Source organism: Glandiceps talaboti, chromosome 10, assembly GCF_964340395.1.
Source record: "Glandiceps talaboti chromosome 10, keGlaTala1.1, whole genome shotgun sequence".
Taxonomy (NCBI): domain Eukaryota; kingdom Metazoa; phylum Hemichordata; class Enteropneusta; family Spengelidae; genus Glandiceps; species Glandiceps talaboti.
In genome coordinates this window covers 1529769-1548894 of record NC_135558.1, presented here as the reverse complement: position 1 = coordinate 1548894, position 19126 = coordinate 1529769, and the positions used below count along the sequence as shown (strand labels likewise).

Sequence of the window (19126 nt, the reverse complement as noted above, 5' to 3'; positions counted from 1 at the left end):
AACAAAACAGTGTATAAGTTACTTCAAATTTTTTGGTATAATACAAGTTACTCTAACAATATTTTACAAGTTACTCTAACGATATTTTACAAGTTACTAACTTCAGAGACATGTGGATAATTTCCTTGGCATGTACAGTTTTCATACTTATAGTATTTATACCTATCACATAACACACTTGATGGTAACAGTTAAAATAACAGTAAAAATACTTCAGAATGTAACATAATAGACATCACCCTTTAATCAAAATAGCTTACATATCATTAAGATGTAGATACCATGATTTTCTGATACTATCCTCAACTTCCATTTGTCCAAATATGGAATATGCACATTCAACAGCAGGGCAATAATATTCAATATTATACTCTATTGTACTTTGTCCAAATATGGCATATATAAATTCAACTGCAGGGCAATAATATTCAATATTATACTCTATTGTACTTTGTCCAAATATGGAATATATAAATTCAACTGCAGAGCAACAATATTCAATATTATACTCTATTGTACTTTGTCCAAATATGGAATATATAAATTCAACTGCAGGGCAATAATATTCAATTTTATACTCTATTGTACTTTGTCCAAATATGGAATATGTAAATTCAACTGCAGGGCAATAATATTCAATTTTATACTCTATTGTACTTTGTCCAAATATGGAATATGTAAATTCAACTGCAGAGCAATAATATTCAATTTTATACTCTATTGTACTTTGTCCAAATATGGAATATATAAATTCAACAGCAGGGCAATAATATTCAATTTTATACTCTATTGTACTTTGTCCAAATATGGAATATATAAATTCAACAGCAGGGCAATAATATTCAATATTATACTCTATTGTACTTTGTCCAAATATGGAATATGTAAATCCAACTGCAGGGCAATAATATTCAATATTATACTCTATTGTACTTTGTCCAAATATAGAATATGTAAATTCAACTGCAGGGCAACAATATTCAATATTATACTCTATTGTACTTTGTCCAAATATGGAATATGTAAATTCAACTGCAGAGCAATAATATTCAATTTTATACTCTATTGTACTTTGTCCAAATATGGAATATGTAAATTCAACTGCAGGGCAATAATATTTAATATTATACTCTATTGTACTTTGTCCAAATATGGAATATGTAAATTCAACTGCAGAGCAACAATATTTAAACAATAATGTACGCCCTCCCAGCCCATAATGGACGAAAGCAAACTTTGAACGACATAATGGGCGAGGCGACAGCCGAGCCCATTATGGAGTGCAAAGTTTGCTTGAGTCCATTATGGACTGGGAGGACGTACATTATTGTTATTATTTTATAGTTTTGCCAATTCCAGTGAATTTGTAGACCGAGAAACGCAAAACAACGTATAATACACACAGCGCTGAACGTCGTCTGCCATGTTCGGCCCGGAAGCTGAATACTAATCACAGCGACACACGTACGTACACGTACACACACATATACACTCCAATGAACTGCTGTGAACACAAATTTGTTTCATGAATGCGTTGTATTTTTAAACAGTGGAAATGACAATCATAAGTAACGACATACATTTCGAAAAAATACGGGCCTAGTCGTATGAAGAAACAGAACAAATAAGCTTGTATTGTTATGCTCGTTCCGGGGCCGCAATGCCCAATAACGGAGTACATTATCAGTAATAATGTACAGCGATGACGTCACAAAATTCACTGGAATTGGTAATGCTATAATATAATTAATATTATATTCTATTGTACTTTGTCCAAATATGGAATATGTAAATTAAACTACAGGACAATAATTTCCTATAGTATCCCCTATCTATTGTATTTTTTCCAAATATGGAATTTATGGCAAATTGAATCCCTTAGAAAGTACTTCCACAAAATAACATAATCTACAGATTCATCCTCATTATTTAAACACAAAATTAGAAATAGGACTTATTGCCTCTTTATATACGGATCCCTTACTATCTGAATATTACTGATTTGTGTATGCATTTTGTACCTCATAAATAAACCATACAATTTACTCTTGCAGTCCAAGACACTTAGCCCATATATAACCTTTATTCAGTCTACAAACAAACACTACATCTGTGCTATGAAGACTTAACTTAAGTCAACAACATTTTAGCTGAGTTAAATGTAGATTAACAGACCAACCAGGATAACTCTTCTGGGTCACACATATCACTGTAGTTGTAAATGTGATGAATTACTCATGACATTTGTTTTCTCCAACATTGTACACTGTCATTATAATGCCAAGAGCAACACTAGCCTAACTTTGTTTAAATCCAAACCTTCTTTGGATAATATGCAAGCCGGGGTAGATGTTACCCAGGTGTCTACTACATTAAAATAGTTGATAAGTAACCCTACTATTTCCATATATACATACCATTGTACAAGTCTGCTGAGGATAGAAACTGAATCAGTGCATGTTATCAGAGCCAGGAGTGTTTTAAACATATCAAATCTTTGATTATCTGGGCAGGACTCACCACCTGCAAATTTTGTCTCATCAGATATTACTGCTGCAGGATGAATGTTTGAATTTCTTGATACTGTCTGGGACTGGCAGGACTAATACATATCAAGTCAGACAAACCACTTGCAATTTCATCTGATATCAGATATTACTACTGCAGGATGAATGTTTGAATTTCTTGATACTGTCTGAGCAGGACTGATCAAGTCAGACAAACTACTTGCAATTTCATCTGCTATCAGATATTACTACTGCAGGGTGAATTTTTCATGTTCTTGATACTGTCTAGACAGGACTGATCAAGTTTTACCAGATGAACCACCTGAAATTTGTTCAATATCAGATACTGCTATGGGAGGAATGTTTCCATTTCTTGATACTGTCTGCATGGACAGGACTGATATATATCTGCAGTCATGCAGACCACCCCTCCTGAAATTTCATCTGATATCAGATATTACTGCTCCAGGATAAATCTTTTCATTTCTTGACACTGTTTAGACAGGACTGTCAGTCAGACGGACCTTTGAATTTTTCTCTGATAGTGGTGATAGTAAAATCTAATTCATAGCACATACAGAATCATAGAATTTGTAGACTGCATGAAGGTTAGATAGTTGAAGTGCCTGGAATAATTTTGTCTGATGTAACATATAACTGCTATAGGGAGATTACATTTCTATCAGAATTGTTACTTAATTTTAGTAATTTTTTGTGTATCATATGATTTCATTCTGTGTATGCATACAGAAGAGATTTAAGTGTCTTGTCTGTGAGGGTTTAAGATAAGTAGTTGCAGATGCACATATTAATGGAAGTTGCACTTTGAAATTCAATAGCACTATTTTTCTTGTATATTGTACTGTATAGAATGTCCTGCAACATGTACACATAATTTTACAAATAATGCAAAAAAGTTTTAAATATATATGGAGTCAGTATACATGTGTCATTATTTTTGGAGTTTTATTGATATACATGTTATCAAAGATAGCTCAAACACAGACAAAGAATCTATGCAGATCTAATTCATTGAAATATATCACATAGTATTTTCAGATGAATGTGAGGAAGTAAGTTCTTTACTTGTTTTGTGGACTTTTCTACAAGTGTCTCAGCCAATTTAAGTATTTATCACAAGTTGAAATATCCGTACTGAAAATCAAGTACAATGTACATTTAAAGATATTTCTCCCTCCCTTCCTTCCTTCCTTCCACACATACACTCTATGATCAAGGGAAAAAAATACTGATATTTGTATTACAAGTAATATCACACACTAGGGATTTTACAATGCTGTTCAATCCACTTTACAGTTAACCCTTTGGGTGTTTTCAATCAAATGTTACTTACCGGGTCCCTTGGCACCTCCAGGTAGAAGTCGTCCCAACCGAAATATCACAGCACGTTCGTACTCTTGTACGACCTGAAATAATATAATTAGAAATACAAACTTTTGTTAGAATTATTCTCTTTCATTTAATTCCAATCCAGATATTTTCATCATGAATTGAAAACAACATTGAAAGTAGGTTTACATGTATAACATACAAAATGTTGTTTTTAGTCATGTACTATAATGTTTACATGAGATTTTATAAAATGTTGTCTACTTACTTATATTTGTATATGTTTTAAATTAAATGTATTCTAACCAGGTATATGTTTATGTTTTATGTACTCTACACCAGGTATATATTTATGTTTAACATACTCTACACCAGGTATATGTTTATGTTTAACATACTCTACATTATGTTTATGTTTAATGTACTCTCCATCAGGTATATGTTTACATTAAACATACTCTACATCAGGTATATGTTTATGTTTAACATACTCTACATTATGTTTACATTAAACATACTCTACATCAGGTATATGTTTATGTTTAACATACTCTACATTATGTTTATGTTTAATGTACTCTACATCAGGTATATGTTTATGTTTAACATATTCTACATTATGTTTACATTAAACATACTCTACATCAGGTATATGTTTATGTTTAACATACTCTACATTATGTTTATGTTTAATGTACTCTACATCAGGTATATGTTTATGTTTAACATATTCTACATTATGTTTACATTAAACATACTCTACATCAGGTATATGTTTATGTTTAACATACTCTACATAAGGTATATGTTTATGTTTAATGTACTCTACACCAGGTATATGTTTATGTTTAATGTACTCTACATCAGGTATATGTTTACGTTTAACATACTCTACACCAGGTATATGTTTATGTTTAACATACTCTACATCAGGTATATGTTTACGTTTAACATACTCTACATCAGGTATATGTTTACGTTTAACATACTCTACATCAGGTATATGTTTATGTTTAATGTACTCTACATCAGGTATATGTTTATGTTTAATGTACTCTACACCAGGTATATGTTTATGTTTAATGTACTCTACATCAGGTATATGTTTACGTTTAACGTACTCTACATCAGGTATATGTTTATGTTTAACATACTCTACATTATGTTTATGTTTAATGTACTCTACACCAGGTATATGTTTATGTTTAACATACTCTACACCAGGTATATGTTTATGTTTAACATACTCTACATTATGTTTATGTTTTATGTACTCTACATCAGGTATATGTTTATGTTTAACATACTCTACATTATGTTTATGTTTAATATGCTCTACATCAGGTATATGTTTACATTAAACATACTCTACATCAGGTATATGTTTATGTTTAACATATTCTACATTATGTTTATGTTTTATGTACTCTACATCAGGCATCTTTTAAATTGAACTGAACTGACTAACTAATCCCTATAGTAGATCAGGTAGTTATTCAGACATACACTGTGTTCGCTACAGATGTTTTTGTACATATACACAATTATATACATGTTAAAAGTTGATCTGAAGTCATTTATGCTTGACCACACCTACGCCACAATCATTACTTAAAGTCAGTAACTTTACCTTAAAAGACCTGGAGTGGAAAGCTGATAAAGATATGTAACACTTTGTAGAGAGAGAGAATTATGTTACCTTCACTGTATTCAACATGTCATATGTAATTTGATATCACCCTTATGACACTATATCACTCAGTACATTCTCTATGTCTATCATTAATTGTACTTTGTCACTAGTTAGAGACCCACACAGCTACTTTGCACACGTGAGAATAACATGAAGTGACAGCAAATGGAAAAGACCTGTTCCTGGCTTCACATATACAATCAATCAGGAAATAGAGTTGTCAAATAACAATTGTCCAATGTCTAAGTAGCAAACCTGTTGCATTTAAATCAACTTTTAAAGCTATTAGCGAACTGTTTAGTGATGTCACACACTATGGAACATGTCAGCTTTGCCCTCTGACAGCCTGCAGAAAAGTGATATTTAGAAGACATACATGAAGTCTGTTTTTAACTTTTTTTAAACACCATAGTGAAAGAAAAGTCTGAATTCCATTGTACATTACCATCTTCATTTGATTTCTTATCCTAGTGTTGCTAAGAGAGCATTTTTTTATTTGTTAATTTGATAGAAGTAAAAGAAAAATGACAAAATTCCTTATCATGCACCTGTATCAGTATTCATAATATGCTGATTGATATCAATGTGCTAATTAGTATTAATATGCTAATTAGATTTACAATGAAATTTAGGAACAATCTAGATCTACTGTAAATTTAAACTATTTTGCATAGACATTTCTTCTCAGTCTTTCTGAGTCTTTTTATTTTTGTTAATTTGAGAAAAGAAAAAGATTAATATTATGTACCAAGATTCATAAAAATGCACACCTGGAAGTGGCATCAATATGCTAATTATTGTTAGTGTATTTCTGAGATATACAGCAAATAGAAAGGAAAGAGACCAAATGATCTTAGATATAGTAGGAGATGAAACTAACCATTTCCTTCACATAAACAGAGGCCTTGGTTGTAATATACCAAGGAAAATCTAATTTGCTGTTTATCACTTCTTAATGGAAACTCTAGTTTGCATGAAATAAATGTAAATGACACAAACACGCTTTTATACAGTGTATCATGAAAAATAAATGAAGAGCTGTGGCTTGCCAAACAGTTCAAATGAAAAAATATAAATTATTGATGACTTAAAGCCAAGAATACTTACTTCCCGTAGTTACAATGAGGATATAGTCATTATTCTTTCTTGAGAATGTTGACACTAAAACCTACCACAGTTCCCTAAATGTAAAAGACTTGACACTAAAATCTGCCACGTGACAGTTCCCTAAATGTAAGAGGCTTGACACTAAAACCTACCACAGTTCCCTAAATGTAAAAGACTTGACACTAAAATCTACCACAGTTCCCTAAATGTAAAAGACTTGACACTAAAATCTACCACAGTTCCCTAAATGTAAAAGACTTGACACTAAAATCTACCACAGTTCCCTAAATGTAAAAGACTTGACACTAAAACCTACCACAGTTACCTAAATGTAAAAGACTAAAACGTACCACAGTTCCCTAAATGTAAAAGACTTGACACTAAAATCTATACATGTGAGCTTCTTTTGCAAGAACCTTTTCATGATTGATTCTGAAACCTACACTGTATCACTAGTTCTCCTTTTACATGCATTTACATTTCAAGAACTTGTACATATCGACATTGAAATCTACAAGAGTTCTCGTCCATTAAATATGCCAATCTGTCTATTGGTATAGGAAACTGAAAAATTCATCACACTGAAGTGCATAATATACTGTAGGTATTCTAAATGCTCAGTCCATACATTGGACAAAATACTTGTAACTATTGGCAGCAATGTTTTAATGTTATAGGAACAATGTGTATTTGCAATAAAGCCCCAAAAAAGAAATAAATTATTCTGGTCAGCATGCACATCACTTAAATACCCCGTGTCAATTTTTTATAATGTTTGTCCAGCCCATGTAGTCTGCAGCTCCGGGGGAAAACACAAAAATAACCTTCCCTACTTCAGTGAAGACAACTGCAGAGCCAACCATGAACAAGCAAATTACATCTGCCCCCACATACACACTTGCTCTAAAGTACTAAATGAAAAGAACAGAAACTACCATATTTAGTAGATTGAGTGACATGTTTGACAATTATAAAAAAAAAATGTCTTGACTAGACACATTTTGTTTTGCCTAATAGATTGTATAACCACTATGCATTCATTACATACTCATCCAATTCATCTAAAATATAAACACTGTCATTAGGCAGTTTTAAATATTCTTCATTGCATACAGTTACTACTGCAAGTCACCTTAGTTTCCTAAGACAATTTCTCAAATACAAGTATTGGATGCAAAGTATCATCTGTTCAAACTGTTCAAAATCCATATTGCACATGACCCTCTTTAACAATGCAACACCAAATAGTTTGGTTCAGTGCTGTAAAAGTTTGGTTATTAGTGCTGTAACAGTTTGGTTCAGTACTGTAACAGTTTGGATATTAGTGCTGTAACAGTTTGGTTATTAGTGCTGTAACAGTTTGGTTCAGTACTGTAACAGTTTGGATATTAGTGCTGTAACAGTTTCAGTCCTGTAAGTTAATCTCAAAGATTATCATTGCAGCCTCTTGTTGAATACTTTGAATTCCTTGAAACCATCAAACCAGTTCATCTTGGATGCCGTCTCCTTCATTCGCTTCAACCATTCCTTCCATTATTACCTTTTCCTACCTGTTTACCACCCCGGTCACATGCCAGTAAGTAGTTCAGTCTATGTTTCACTATCAATCCCTTGAGACCGCAAATTGGTTTTATTATCATGTACACTTATATGATATATATTTCATGCTATTAAAGTAATAGCTCTCCAAAACCAATTTATAGTAATCCACAAACTAATGCAAAATATAAGCTGTCCATCTAATAATGACATGTACCACCCACTCATCTCAGCTAATGACAATTTCATCTCATCCATCATATGCATGTTAAATTATAATCACGATTTGACATTCAATGGTTTCAGTTTCACAATAAAAGATCTAATTTGTCTTTCCATTTTCCCATTACACTGACACTTTTGCAAATATTCCCTTTCATCTATAAATCACGATATGCTATTGACTTTGAAAGATGTAACTTCTTGTTGTACATGCTAAGTTTACTTTATTGGATTTTTCAATTCTGTGTTGCTATGTGTTCACAACAACAGTAAAAATACAGTACAAAGATATTATTCCCCAAGATATTTCTTAATTTAGACGAGGACAATATGAGTTACCTATAAGTCCTTGTCACTAAGAGTCGATAGACAAGTTGACCTTCAGTCACAAAACCATGGGTAATGAGTATGTAACAAATATAATCATAGTCTGATCCTCATTCATAATTTATGAAATATTGGAAAATACTGGGAAAATAATGGCAAATTTGGAACGTTTTGATGCAAATCGTAAGCACTGCAGAACCAATGATGTAGACATGAGTTGTCGTGGCAGCAAACAACCTAAATGTTTAGTTTGAAAGCTTTCTCATCTAGCTTATGTGTGGCATAAATAAACTACTGCACTCACAAGCAACTATTTAAAATTCAAAAATAATAGATTTATTACTGAACGCCTTCCATAGGGACTTCCATATATTTTTGTTTGTGTACACACAATAATTGTTAGAATGCAAAATTCTTATATAGCCATCATACATGATATACTGATCCTTAATTGGCAAATGGTTATGCCATAAACCCTCCACCCACTATGCCAAACTATAAGAAATCTGAAGTTTGTATACTATGATACTAGATATAATCTAGCTTCCTTGGACCGACCTCAAATACTTTACTTTTATGTGAGTGAATGGCGACTTGATTTGAATGAAATTATTGGTAACAAATAAATATCAAAGTGTCTGTGCTATGCAGGAAATGGCAGAATTTTGAAGATGAATGTCAAGATCAAAGGTCAGGGTCACAAAAGAGATTGTAAACCTAATAATATAAAGATCAACAATTTGCAATGTAGAAATTACGTTATTTCTTCAGATTTCGACTTGAGAAATAAGTATTCGATCTACAAACATTTATTCATGCTATGCATGTAGCTATAGGTAGAAATGTGTGACTGTAACAAACAGACCATATATTCATGACCTTATGTATGAACATAAAGTCATGCTTCAAATAGGGGTTAAGAAAGTCTGAAGGTAAGGGTCAGTTACGTGTAAAAATCTATGGGTTAGAAAATGACATGTACATGTCGACCCTGTGTGATTCACCTACAGATAGGAATGTATGATTTGTAGATATAGATTGAACTAAGTTGAGTCAATAATGGCTTGATGTATTACAATGAAAATCAACCTACCTTAGATATAGATACATCATCAGACTAGCTTATTTGCGCTATTTACAAGTCTAAACACATAACCTGTATATGGTTCCTGATATAACTTAAGATTTATACATGCAATATGACCGCGGATGTCAAATTAACTGTTGTATGTTTATAAAATACACCATTCATTTTACACCAAATAACCCATACCAAACATGATGGCTAATTTAGCCTTCCGAAGGCCTTCAGAATTAAGCCTTATTTAGCACTTCAGAAGACTCACTTTGAATATTTCTAATAATTTTTGTGAAATAAATACAGAAATTAAGGAAAGCCATCGATGGCTATATTGCAATCAATGTGAAAGCTAAAGACATGTAGTCAAAGCCTTCATCTAGGCTTTCAGTAAGGGGTAGACCATTTGATATCCTGGGGGGGGGGGGGGCTTGGAAGATTGGTGGAGAGTCATTATTTTTTTTCCCACCTGCTTGCCTGAGAATTATGCTGGCAACTTTTTTTTTTCTTTGCTTCTTTGAGATATCCGGATTTTTTTTTTACGTCAACGTTGAACACCTACATTTGTTGCCACAATTTTCTGTTTGGTTTCACACAGGGTAATACAGAGAGTAAAAAGATGCTGTTCTATCACACACAGATTTTATTTAGAAAACTACATATTTCATACATGTTTGATTTTCAATTAAATAAACATCATTGACAGTTTTTATGCCATCTTTTTTTTCCCGAACTCTTCCAAGCCCCCCCCCCCCCCAGGATATCAAATGGTCCACCCCTAACCTTCCAGAGCTCTTAAAATACTGGCTTATAGTTGTCTGATTGCTTATGATTGTACAAATACAGTGTACACAATGTAGTCATACTCTTGTGAGTCTAAAAATACCATTTACACCAATACTAACTTGAGACAAACAATTCTCGCTACTTGCAATACAATTCTACACATAACTGTGGAGTCAAATGGAACGAAGTCTCGCGACAACGTGTTCTAATGTCGACAACTACACTTCCGGTCGGCTATGCTAATACACAGGAATGTTTCTTTCCCATTTTCAGTTGTAGACATCTCTTGTAATTTTGCTCTGGAAAGATACTGTACATATTTAAATTTCCCACCTCCATAATTATATGAGCTTAAAACTTGCGTTTATCTTATTTGTTACAAATTAAACTGTTTAGAAGAAACATTCACATGTATTGACATAGGCGACCAGAAGTGTAGGTGTCGACAAATGCAAGTGCATTGAACCCCCTCCTGCTCCTCCATACACCCAATAACTACTGAAGTACATGTACCGTACAAATGCATAAAATGAAAACAAATCACTATAACAGTGAATAGTCTCTAAAAATACACCAATTTTATCACCTCTTTACGATATGATTAACGACATGGTTCAAGTATATAATGTTATGACAGACATTTTGTCTCATAAATAGTGAATGTTCTGCCCACATGGATATTATTTCAAACTCTTTAGTGTACTTGACTAATTTTACATTTTATACATTGTTGTGAGCCATTATTCTACTTTCTCACCACAAATGTTAGAAGAAAATCATTAAGTTGGTGGCTTTTTGATCTATTTTGGATTGGAACCATAGAATTATTAACAATAACAACAATAACTGCATGTATACTGATCCAAATCATTTAAGAAAATAATGTGATATCTGTAAGGAGTTTAGCTGGTATTATACAGATACAGATACAGGCACAATCCTGCTGTGATATCTGTAAGGAGTTTAGCTGGTATTGTACAGATCTACAGACAAAGGGACAATCCTGCTGTGATATCTGTAAGGAGTTTAGCTGGTATTGTACAGATCTACAGACACAAGGACAACCTGTAGTATACACTCTTGTAGTTTATTGATGGCAACTTGTATAATTGAATACATATGAATACAAAATGGTCTTTCTGAATCGTTTTAAAGATTTTTATCCCTTTCCCTTTCTCAATTTCAATACTTGAATAAACTGTCGGCATAAAAAATATCTATGCCTTGCAAACCAAATGATATAACCATAGTAACCATGTTTCAATCAACAAATAATTACGTGATATATGTGTCTCAAATAACATCCAAGTGTCTCCATATTGTCTTTGTGTCTGATTACTAGGTAGTGAAGGAGTGAAGTCTTACCATCAGTAAAAGGCAATGACTTTATGACATCATTTTACTGCCATTGCGAATAATTAAATGTCGGTGGTACTTACCTCTAGGGAAGGACATATACACTAAATCTTTAGTAGAAGTTATCATTTCATCTTTAGACAACTCACTGCGTACATGCAATCAGATTATTGTACATGAGGGGGTTTTCCATCCACAATTCAAGGATTTTCTCACAAGATTGATTTCTCAACTAGGATTACAGACAAAATCAAAAGGTCATCACCATGGGCAACTATAAAAATACAATGGTTGCTGGAAATCACACATCTGCATTCTTACAATTTATCACCATTTTGTGAAATTACAGGCTGTGAAACTTTTATGACATTTTCTACCAATCTGAAGTACTTGACGTACTTTTAATAAATTAAAAATATACTAAAACTTCAAATCAGATAAATGCAAGGCAAAGTATTTTGATCCTGCCAGAACTGGTTTAATTAACTTTTTAGATCTAGTTTTATCCAGTTACAACTGGTTTGCAAACCAGTACAGTACACTGAGTGTTGACTGTACTTCCTACATCACATCTTGTATACATTTTGAATTGTTGCCAAGTATGCTTCAATAATTTCACTTTAGTGAGCATTTCAGACAAATTTCAGCTTGCAGAAACCTGGAGAGTTTAAGAATAAAACATTCCTCATTTACACAAAATCAGTGTCCCTCTACCATCAAATACTCACAGAGTATATATAGTAATGCACTGTACACACTCTGTCAAGAAGATTGATAAGTCAATTATGATGGACTGCTATTTATATCCCAAGTGTGTCTTTGGAAATCGACACAGCTATTACGATATCTTACAAATAGACCATAATAGCTTTGATCATGGTTGAACATGCAAATGATCTTGTATGTTGGTGACACTGGAATATTCATTCAGTACATGCCTGCAATTTATATGTATGTGACTTGAACTTGATATTGGAGAATGTAAAATAGAATGTACTATACAATATTTTACCCACAACTCTCTCTGATTTGTACATCAATCATCTCCTTGAAATCAGACAACTCTCACCAGTGTACATAGTTTTGTAAAATTGAAATTTGCAAAGCATATAATTTCCACTGATGAGTTTCTGAATTTCCATTTTCATTGGTTCAGATATCATTGCTGTATTAAAGGAGATGGAAATTTTAGAATTGGTCAGTAGACTTTCTTAAAATACGTGCAGAATATTTTCAACAAAACTAAGGAAAATATTTGCAACTGTTATGACTTTGTCAAAGATATTGATTTCTCTGAAAAGGTATAACAAAAGAAATTTACATATTAAAACACTTCATACAAACTGACTACCCAAGTTAGTGATACTTTGACACTAAAAAGTATTTTTTTCAAAGTACAGGTTTAATTTAGTTTTTGGTGCATTTTTATGTTAAAGTTAGAACGTTTGTTATTAGCGTACTTTTGTGAAATATTATTTAAATATGATTGTTAGCAACTGTTAACAAATATGGCTTCTAGGGCAAGTTATAAAATGAGGAAAATCCAAACACACCAATCAGAGAGAATTGTGGGTAAGATATTGTAAGGTTCAAGGTAACAGAGCGTATCAGACCATTTTCTGGTTTCTGCTCTGAAAATTATATTCTGAACAATTTCATTTCATGTTTCTTATCAAAAGCAGTAGTCGTGGCAATATTACTGTCACAATGTGTTCTTGATAAGACTGTCAGCAGTGCCTCTATGGTTGACAACCACACACTACAGTATTGTAACCACTCAGAAAGCCAAGCTAAGAATTGAAAACATTTCAAAGAAAGCACTGAATAGTTAATATATTGTTTACTGAGTCTTATCGGCGTCTTATGAAAACATTATATAGAAAGCACACATTATCTAAGGCTATTAATAAGTCTGTTTTATCAAAAAGTCACAGAAGATGACACAATTAAGCTTTGTAAATTTCACCTGAATGAATATTCATGGACTCAGGGTTCACATTCTCGCAAACTTGCGAAAATAATGTCTTGTTGGACGGTGCCGTAAAAGAGGGCATGGTTTACTACAATGAGGGTTCATAGTTACAAGTGGAAATTTCTGCTCACAGAGTCACAAACTTTTGAGAACTAAATCCAAAATTTATAATTATTTAGATTGGACAATCTAAATTTGGGGTCAAATATCTTTTTTTCTAGTAAAATTGACAACAACTTATTTCCCCATAAAGTTAAACGTAGATGATTTATGTTGATATCGCTTTGACCCTTATTACAAAAATTTGTTCGGTTCAGTAACCCCTGATTTTATTCTTGTTTTAAAACTGAGAACAAAATGAAGTTTTCTTAAAGTAGAAAAGGTTATTCCCAAGATAGACTGAGTAAACTTTATGAAGTAGTTTATTAGACTGATAAAAGAAAGTACGAATAGCAAGGTTGATATCATACAACCATGTGAATTATAACATGTGATTCACCTAGCTTTTACAGGAAATATATTTTATACGAGAGAATAATCAACTGTCGTTCCATTGGAAGCAATTTTCAATGATACATGCCTTAATGCAGTATGGATGAGAACCATCAACTTAAAGAGTTGAAGCTACATCATTATAGTGATTATAGAACTTTTAAGTATAAAAATTCAGGGCAATCACCTGTATAAACATACCTTTGCACTTTACAAAACACACTCAATTGGTGACTATAATATTGGTGTCTTAAAGTAGAAAGCTATAATCAGTGTCTGTGAATCCTTGTGGATAACAGCAGACGTCAGCAATAAAATGATATTACAGTAAGTTGGACTCACTGACTACCTGTATCCGCATCTTAATCATCTAAGGAAAGCCGATAGACAAAATTAAAATCATATTATGGGTTTGAAGTACAGCATGTGCATGATAAGTTTGCCTATTTTCTAGACTTTGTGACTTCAAGTTAAATTGATATTTTACTAACTATAGTGTATGCAAACCTAGTGGTATGTCCTTCTTAAACTTAACTTGTCTTGAATCTACGTTTAATAAATGGAAAGTCCAGTCAGACTTATTTCTACCTTCAGTACACTTGTATTGATTACTGCTATCAACTTTAAGGAAATGTCCAGTCAGACTTATTTCTGTCTTTAGTACATTTGTACTGATTACTGCTATCAACTTAAAGGAAAAGTCCAGTCAGACTTATTTCTGTCTTTAGTACATTTGTACTGATTACTGCTATCAACGTACATAATACTTTTGGGTGATAAAATAGAACCTCGGTATTGAGTTACTTAACTAGAAATCTTATATAAAGTTCTTCTGCACTTGACATGTGTTGGGTGACATTGATGATTTCTTGCAAGGTTCTGGGATAGCATCATCTTTATTTCTTTGTCTTGACAATTTTGTCAGGACAAAGAGATTTAATATAACATTAATTCGTATCTGAACAAAAAAATAGCACTAATGTCATTGTATAAGCACAACTGTACAGTTTATGTGTTAATGTTTTGAAAATGTTTATCCATATGTTGATCCATCCATATTGTAGTAACTATGCATCATTTTACTGTTGATGTGCGATATTTTAGTTGTTGGTTGACTACATGTTGAATGTTTATTCATTTGTCTAACCACTCCTATCATTATCTCTGCAATATACACCATTATTTGGCTGTTGCTATAATGAGGGCATCATGGTATCGTTCCTACATGTATTCATTTTATGAATGTTAAGCCTATTCATCTATGTTGTTATCTTTGCAAAATACACCATCATTTGGCTGTTGCTATGGGTATGGTCTTGTTGCTAGGCATACATGTGATAAATTTTTGAATGTTTATCCAATTGTCTAACCATCCCTGTCAGCTTTGCAATATATTACCATCATTTGACTGTCGCTATGGGGATTGTCTTGTTGCTAGGCATATTTGCATATATTTGTGGAATGTTTATTCAACTTGTCTACCCAGTAATGTCGTTATCACTAGTGCAAAATATACTGGCATTTGACTGTTGCTAAGAGAGTAGTCATGGTTGCTGGGGCCAGTTGTGTTGATCTGTTTTGAACAACACTTACAGAATAACACTTCTAGAAACATCCCACTAAATTTCAGTCCCATCCACCATATACTAGTTTTTGGGATAAGGTTTTGGCCAAAAATGACATTTTTTTAGAAATTTCTGCCAAGTCTGCCATGTAGTTTCAGACCTAATTTTTTTTCGCCAAAACAAAAAAGAGACACATTTTAGACCTAATATTTATATCACTGATGGATCATCATTTCAAAAATTATTCATATACACATTCCCTATATTGACATCCCACTAAATTTCAGACCAATCTGCTCTGTAGATTTTGATTTTAAGTTTGTTTACCAAAATTACATTTTTTTACCCAAATCATACACCTGTGGGTACCTTATGAATTCACATTATCTGATAAAAGCTTGGATGCTAAATGAAATACAAAATGTATGATTTGTTGGTGTGATCACTTTCACTAATATCAGTACTGAGTTTATACTGATCCTACAGCTTAGTGACGTTTAACATTTAGTTGCTAGGCAACTTCCTTCACTATACATATTACAATTATTAACAATAGAAGCAGCTGACAGTACAGTCAAAGAAGTTGCCTTGCAAGTTTGAATTGATGCTAACTTCATATTGATGAGTAAAAGTGAATGAAACCAACACATTTATTTGATAGCATTTGCTTCTATTAAACAAAAGTGAATTCATATGCTATCCTTTCCTTCACCTCTGAAATGAACATAATCCTTCTACTACTCTGATAGCTGATAAACAGAAGTAAATCTGCATAAGATAACAACCACAGATTACAAAAATGTAGGTATTAGGTATTTCTTATTTCATTTAAGACTAGTCTGTTTTACCATCCTGCGGCAAATGTCACAGTGAAGTAAAAGGCTATAAAACTCTCAGAAATCCATTTAGCAGACCTTCTAACTATGCACTGTAACCATGGTAACTGTGATACTCAACATGTTCCATGATGTGTAGTATGACTATAAACATCAATTTATGGTATAGAAATGGTTTCCATAGAAACTACCATCAAACTCACAAGGGGTATTTCTAATGGCACTAAAATGAATATATGCGTCTGGTTGAAGTCTTCATAGCTTCAATTGGCGACAGTTACTTTACTCTGAGAACAGAGATTTGTATTTACTACTGTAGACGCTTCCCAGACACCATTGTGGTTGAATACCACATATACAAATGATGCTATTGAAGCATATATGATGACGAACATGAAATATCATCTCAATCTTTACCACAAAAGAGTGAAATCAATTTACATTTACATAAACTTTTCAATGAAAAGCAATCTCTGATGGATCTGAATGGATGCTGATAACTTACAGTAGCACAGAAACGGTGACAAAGTAATATTGGTACATTTGCACACCACAGGGAGGTTCGGTAATGGATTGCCACCACATCTAAACTATTAGTATGATCCAATATACAACTGAATAAAGTCAATTATGTTCTAGAAATTGCTGCCGAGATTAAATAAGCAAATGTCATTCAGGGGTATGACACATTTGTTGAATATTCTGTTGTTTAGTCGGCACAGCTGGACTAACTGAATTTGAGTGGAGACCTGTAAATTTCTTTGACGCATGGATGACAAGAAAGACAATCTTTGACACAGGAGATATAAAATATACCATCTATTTTGATACCAAAAGTCTATTTTAATACTGTACTGCATTCTTACCATCTCACAGTGTATTGTACATATACTTTAAATTACCAAATCTTTTCATCAAAATAATGTTTTGATTTTTTTCGAATGTTTTGCATCATGTCAAACCATTTTCTTTCCTTTTACTGTTTTCTGACACTTAGTGCCAGTATGTTCATTTTTAAAATCTCTGATTGTTTTCTAATATTCTGTTTTTATTTTTTTTGTTCTGATTTTGTTATTTTTAGTTTTATTTTGGTTAAAATACTTCATTTTTATAGTATGTAGTACAGTATATTCCTGGTTGCTATGAACTCATATCACAATTTAACAAAACAACTCAATCCACCAATAATTATATGTCTTAACCTACAACACCCTGTAGTTAGTTGCTATGGGTTGGATGATTGTTGCTAGGGACCTTTATTTACAATATGGAATGCTAAATTCATGGGTTATCTGAAATAACAGTGGTTAATAAGCAGTTGTTATGGGCATTTTCTTGGTTGCTAGAAGTTTTAAAAAAAGTGTCTGTTTTACATTCTACCTACCCATAGTCATAAACCTTTTGACCAAAAATTGTTGTTGCTATGGGCATGGTCATGGTTGCTAGGAAATTGACATCAAGTTACTCAGTAATATTTGAGAGATTACTTTGCATATTCTACTTGACCAAACAATACTTTTTGACCAAATCTGTACTACAACTTACAAGGATAAAACCATGATGACAAAAACCTTCCCATAAATATCATAGAAATATCGGGCTTTGAATTAAACATTTTTGACCAAAATTGACCATTGTAATTCAGGTTGTATATCTATGATTTTTTGTCCGCACCAATTATCATACTGTATCAAAACATTTTGGTTGTGGTTACGAGTTTAACAGTTTAATATGGCACTATCTACTTCCAGAAAATGGCAAAATAAGAACAAGAACTATAAAATCTGTATGAGAAATGGAAACAGGTGATGTTTTTCTCAGACTTACATAAAGTGTATAATTTATATCTCTACTTTATTTACCTGGAAGTGCCTGTAAATATTGTATGTGCCTTCAAATGTAATGAGGGTACTTTTGATCGATGTACATATACATTGTAATCTATACATTGTAATCAATGTTTTCTTAACATGTTGCAGTCAGCAAAGTAAGAAAGTGTGTTTTGTACTAAGAAATACTGTAATGTAACATCTACCGGTACATTATCTGATAGGTAGATTTCAGTGTGTTTGAGTTATGAAATACATTGCAACATCTACCGGTACATTATCTGATAGGTAGATTTCAGTGTGTTTGAGTTATGAAATACATTGCAACATCTACAGACTGAGTATATTATCTGATAAGTTACTCAGATTTCAGTGTGTTTGTACTGAGATCTAAAGTTAGAAATACAGAAAATTACATGTACACATTCTCATCCACCAATGGGAGTGAACCTCTCATCTACCAATAG

General features: G+C 32.6%; 1 protein-coding gene across 2 annotated transcripts in view; it reads right to left on the bottom strand.

Annotated features, from left to right (window-relative positions):
- Window positions 1–19126, bottom strand: part of LOC144440540 (band 7 protein AGAP004871-like) — a 100999-nt gene that overhangs the window by 13888 nt on the left and 67985 nt on the right. For both annotated transcript variants that reach the window (XM_078129918.1, XM_078129917.1), the window contains exon 3: window positions 3862–3934. In XM_078129918.1, the coding sequence (XP_077986044.1) occupies window positions 3862–3934 (73 nt within the window). The remainder of the gene's footprint in view (window positions 1–3861; window positions 3935–19126) is intronic.